Source organism: Dipodomys ordii, unplaced genomic scaffold (genome assembly GCF_000151885.1).
Source record: "Dipodomys ordii isolate 6190 unplaced genomic scaffold, Dord_2.0 Scaffold31, whole genome shotgun sequence".
Classification (NCBI taxonomy): Eukaryota; Metazoa; Chordata; class Mammalia; order Rodentia; family Heteromyidae; genus Dipodomys; species Dipodomys ordii.
In genome coordinates this window covers 468,211-473,662 of record NW_012267247.1, presented here as the reverse complement: position 1 = coordinate 473,662, position 5,452 = coordinate 468,211, and the positions used below count along the sequence as shown (strand labels likewise).

The 5,452-nt window shown below is 45.8% G+C and overlaps 1 protein-coding gene across 2 annotated transcripts; it reads left to right on the top strand.

The window, feature by feature from the left end:
- Positions 1-4,016: 4,016 nt before the first annotated feature.
- Positions 4,017-5,030, top strand: LOC105985777 (eotaxin-like). Of its 2 annotated transcripts, none has more exons than XM_013016431.1 (3): positions 4,017-4,126; positions 4,468-4,579; positions 4,940-5,030. In XM_013016431.1, exons 1-3 carry the CDS (start codon positions 4,057-4,059, stop codon positions 5,028-5,030), a joined length of 273 nt encoding a protein of 90 aa, XP_012871885.1. In that variant the 5' UTR covers positions 4,017-4,056. The 2 variants fall into 2 exon arrangements, with proteins under 2 accessions (XP_012871885.1, XP_012871884.1); XM_013016430.1 differs by having other exon boundaries at positions 4,462-4,579.
- Positions 5,031-5,452: the final 422 nt, after the last annotated feature.

The window sequence follows — 5,452 nt, the reverse complement described above, 5'->3', positions numbered from 1 at the left end:
CCTGAACTCTGGGCCTGGGCGCTGTCCCTCAGCTCTTCAGCTCAAGGCTAGCGCTCTACCACTTGAGCCACAGCGCCACTTCCGGCTTTTTTTCTTTTTGCTTATGTGGTGCTGGGGAATCGAACCCAGGGCCTCATGCATGCAAGGCAAGCGCTCTACCACTGAGCCACCTTCCCAGCCCAAGAAAAAAATTTTTAAGGGAGAAAGGAAAGTTACTTGTTCATGGTGCTTTTAAACTCTCAACTGAACTAAGAATGCTCTTAAGCATGTAATCTGCTAAGGGCGTCAGGCCAGCATCTCTGAGATCAAGAATGTTCTAGACTTGTGGTGCTGACACCATTTCTGAGACCTTGTATCTCTCCCCTGTGAGTCTCAGGCATTCCTGGAAGCCATCCCTAGGGTAGCACATCTTTACTTGGAAGCAAGGGAAAAAGATTTAGGGGATTATATGGAAGAAGCCATCTGCCTAGATCCACAGTCTCATTTAAGCATTCATTCCCTAGTTTATAAAATCCGTCCCACTTCCTAATAATAAATGTGACGCCATCCAATTACCACCTGCATGTTTACAGTTATATAACAGACGTGTACTCACAGACGCACCAACAAACTCACTTGATTTGCACAGCAATCCCCACGGTAAGTGTGATCATTGTGGCTACCTCCCCATCTAAACTGAGCTCAGCCCTGCCACGCCTACTCCAGTGGAGTCTGCTTAGCATGGGAAACCTGCTTTCAGACCTGAGAATGGGGCTTCACAGAGACCTATCTCTGAGTATTGGGACTTCACCGAAGTCTACCTCGGAGAATAGGGCTTCAAAGAGGCCTACTCCTGGAAAGGCTGGCAAACCCCTGGGAAAGATATGTTTCTGCTTTTCTTTTCTCCACTGTATAAGAGTGCCTATTAATCTTTTACTATTTCTGCTGCTCATTGTGCTCACTCATGCTCAACGTTCCCTTATTCAAAGCTCTTTCTTAAGAGTGTTGACGACTCCAACATCTGATGAGTGTCTTAAAAATATGACTAACTCATCAGAATTAAGTGCTACCCGAAAGCCCCTTTTATGGAGGCTAGTAGACAAGTCATAAGCAAATATAAAAGTATTGGGGGGTTTCATGAAGTCACTTCAGCAGAAGGAATTGTTTGTAAGGGATTTACAAGACGCTGTAGGGTCGGCTAGAACAGAAAGAATATATGGCAATTGCTGGGAAAACTACTTAAGAGAAAGAACTTCTTGTTACTCTCTTTTATTTACTAAGAGACTTGCTAGATCTAGGCCTCCTTGGTGCTTACTATTAAAGAAGGAACAGGAAAGATCTTATGGGACAGTTAAGGCCTCTATAAAAATAGGTAATGGTTAAGTGGTGACAAACATCGAAACCCATTGTATTTCTTAGAGATAAGCCGGAAACAAGTGCCTATCAGGCGACCAGCTGGTGACCATCCAAGAATGAAGCCCTGCAGCAAGATTGTATAACCTTTTGCCCTTTCTTATGGAGATTTTTGTTATCCTCTGCATTAAATCGCACTCAGCACTCAGCATCCACTCCTCTTGTGTGTAAGTTGTCTGTTTGCCATCTCCCCACCTATTCCAGTTCCTCCCTTAGGTGTCCTCCGTCTTCCCGACAGAGCCGGTCACACACTGTGAGCCGGCACAGCACACTGTAGCCAGGCAAGTCTTCCTTGGCATCAAGCTCATCAGAGTCATTATCCAAATTCAGATACCCCAGACCCAGTCTCCTCCCATCCCTTCAAGACTCTCTCACCTGAAATGGAGTCAGGTGTTCTGGCCTTGGCCCTTTTTCTAGTGATTTCAGGCCAGGTATTCCAGATGAATGCCTAAAGTTCTTGCTGGCCAATAATGAGACAGCTGAATACTGACAGGCATCACCAGTCAACTCTAGTACTGTTTGCTATGAATCCAAGTCATCTTGCTCCTCTTCCTACTCCTCCTTCTCTTCCTCTTTCTCCTCTTCCTCCTTCTTTGCCAGCACTGGAGCTTGAATGAAGAGCCTGGGCACTATCCCTTAGCACTTTTGCTCAAGGCTGACACTCTACCACTTGGGATACACCTCTACTTCTGGTTAATTGGAGATCAGAGTCACGTAGACTTCTCTGCCCAGGTTGGCTTTGAACCACAGTCCTCAGATCTCAGCTTCCTGAGTAGCTAGGATTATTGGAATGATCCACCCACCAGTACCTGGCCTCGGAGTTTTTCTTACCATACCTGCCTGTGTCACCTTTAATAATCGGTCAGGGTGATATGATAATGTATGGGAAAAGACAAGAATCAGCCATGCCATCCCTCCTCATTGGTAATCAAGGCTATAATTTACCACAGCAATCTCATTAAAGACTTTGCCTGTCTGGCACCCTCCTCTACTTGGGAGCATACTGCTACATACAGTGAGGCATATTATATACCTTGTCTTTCTGACTTTTTTATGTCAGTAGTAGGGCTTGAACTCAGGGCCTGGGCACTGTCCCTGAGCTTTTTTACTCAAGGCTAGTGCTCTACCACTTTGAGCTATAGTGCTACTTCTGGTTTTTGAGTAGTTAATTGGAGATAAGAGTCTCTTGGAGACTTTTCTGTCCCGACTGGCTTTGCACTATGACCCTCAGATCTCAGCCTCCTGAGTAGCTAGGATTACAGGTGTGTGAGCCACCAGCACCTGGCTTGACTTTATTTTGTCAGTCCTAGAGCTTGAACTCAGGGCCTGGTCTGGGCACTGTCCTTGAGTTTCTTTATTCTCAAGCTATCACTCTACCACTTAAGCCACAGCATAGCTCCTGGCCTTTTCTGTGTATATGGTACTGAGGAATCAAACCCAGGGCTTCATGCATGTGGGCAAGCACGCTACCACAAAGCCACATTCCCAGCCCTTGACCTTTTTTTTTTCAAGCCATCAGATACCTTATCTGCAATAAGAGCTCTGTGGGTGAGTATAAACTAGAAGGATGACTTTCCGAACGTTTTCCTAATCCTTGGAATGTGAAGACACAGGGAAGGAGGTTGCCTCTATTCCATTAGAGAACCCCCTGGCTGTGGTTAGTATAGGAGTTTGTGTTGATTCATTTGCAATATGGCTTTAGCATTTAAGTACATCAAAGTCAGGATCAGTGAGAATTATATATTGTTTTGATGTCTTAGGATACTAGATTCCAAGCACTAAGATTCTAAGACAGCTAGATTAGATCTGAGGAGAAAGGTACTCTCTCTGTTTCTCTGTCTGTCTCTGTCTCTCTGTCTTTCCATATGTCTGTCTGTCTGTCTGTCTGTCTGTCTGTCTCTCTCTCTCTCTCTTGTGTGCTATCCTTCTGAAATAACACAGACTGCAAAGTTCAGAGATGCCAAGCCCTCTTTGACCTGAGAGCACACTTTTGAAGACCACCAGGTGAACACAGAAAGCAAGATAAGTTCCATTTTATTATGTTTTATTGTTGCTAGTCCTTGAGCTTGAACTGTGGCCTGAATGTTGTCCCTGAGCTTTTGTGCTCAAGGCTAGCTCTCTATCACTTGAACCACAGCAGCTCCACTTCCCAGGTTTTTCTTGGGGGGGGGAGGGCGGTTAATTAGAGATAATTGTCTCATAAATTTACCTGCCTGGTCTGGTTTCGAACCTGGAGATTTTAGCCTCCTGAGTAGCTAGGATTACAGGTAGGAACCACCAGCACCCAGCTTCCAAGTAAGTTCTTCAATACATAGACATCCCCCATGTCCTCCCTGTTCCTGCTTCTCTGGCTAGCAGCAAATGTTTGATTACATTTCATAATCCCACACTCCTTTCTCCACCCCCGGCCAGGATAGAGGAGACAGGTGCCAAGTCCTGCCCCCAAATTTACGTCTCTCCATCCTTCCTTTTTCCTAGGAGCTTGGGGCATAATAAGAAGGTCAGGACCTATTACCCTGTGTGGGCAAAGATTTCTCTAGAAGCTCCCACCCCTTCTGCTCCCTATAAATACCCTGGGAGAAGACCCAGCAGACAGTAGAGACTCAGAGACCGGCTCGGGAACCTCCAGCTCTCCTAAGGATACTCCCTCTCTCATCCTCTGCCATGAAGGTCTGTGCAACACTCCTGTGCTTGCTGCTCATGGTCCTCAGCTCCCAGGTGCTTGCTGAGCCAGGTAAGCCCCTTTCTTCTCTATGGAAAAGCATCCCACCTCCGGAACCAGCAAACGTCTTCCAAGACTCAGCGCAAATGCTACAATTCCTTGATTGGCACTCAGGCATCACAGTGGGCAAGGACACCCAGCCCCAAATCTACCCTGTGGAATAGCCAGATCGAAACCTGGGCAGGCTGTCTCTCTCCCTCTCTCCCTCTCTCCCACCCCACCTCTCTTTCTTTCTCCCTCACTCTCCCCCGCCCCCCGTCTCTGTCATTCACCTGATCAACTCGTTTCCCTGCATGGTGTTTGCATGTGACATGATGATGAGCATGGTTTTTTTTTTTCTCTTCCTAATTCAGCCACCATCCCGACCACCTGCTGCTTCACTGTTTCCACGAAGAGGCTCCCCATTCAGCAACTGGAGAGTTACAGAAGAATCACCAACAGCAAATGTCCCCAGAAAGCCGTAATGTGAGTAGACAAGCTCCATCTCCCACTAATCGAAAACCTGTGTTTTCATCAAGAACTAAGCCAGAGGTCCCGACTTAGTTTGACATCTATAATGCAATCCATGAATTTCCACAGATGAAATGTCTGCCCCCAGCCAACATTGCTTGGGAGCTTGTTCAGGCCACATTGGCTCCTTTCAGTAAAGAGAACAGATGTGTTTACTGGGCCTACTCCCACAGTCCCATCCTTTCTCTGTTCCTACTTTTCTCTCCCACTGCACCCCACTACCTCTATGGCAAATGAGCTGACTATACAGGGTTGGATGGGAATATTTTTCCCAAGAGAAGTCTTCTGACTGCTTTTTCTCTCTCCCCAATACAGCTTCCAGACCAAACGGGGCAAGCTGATCTGTACTGACCCCAAGCAGAAATGGGTCCAGACCTCCATGAAGATCTTAGATCAAAAACTATGAACTCCACAGCCAAAAATAACCACCTTCTTTGGAGATTGACCGAGAACATGAGAAAGGCTGAGATAATTTCAGCATTCTCAAAGGAATAGGGTTGGATGGGTAATCTTTCAAAGCATATTACGCTTCAGTTATGGAGTTTTCTTAACGTATTTTCTATGAATATCAGGCACCCTTAGTCAGAAAGCACTGAGCAGATTACTTGCTTTCTGGAAGTCTTGATTCAGTTCCTGCCAAGTGTTAAAGATGAGCCTACCCTCCCTCCTTCTGCTCAGGCTAAGGGTCCTGAAGAATATAAAAAAATGTTTTGTGGTTTTATGCTGGCATTGCTCATTTTCATGCAAGATGAGACTTGTGCTTTTTAAATGGATATTTAAAAATGTAAATAAATGAAACACAGAAAAATCTACACATGTTGTATTGTC

Coding starts and splice junctions, on each gene's coding strand:
- LOC105985777 (XM_013016430.1), top strand. CDS start 4,057: ATGAAGGTCTGTGCAACACTCCTGTGCTTGCTGCTCATGGTCCTCAGC. Junction 4,127..4,461: donor CCAGGTGCTTGCTGAGCCAG/GTAAGCCCCTTT, acceptor TTTCTCTTCCTA/ATTCAGCCACCATCCCGACC. Junction 4,580..4,939: donor TGTCCCCAGAAAGCCGTAAT/GTGAGTAGACAA, acceptor TCCCCAATACAG/CTTCCAGACCAAACGGGGCA.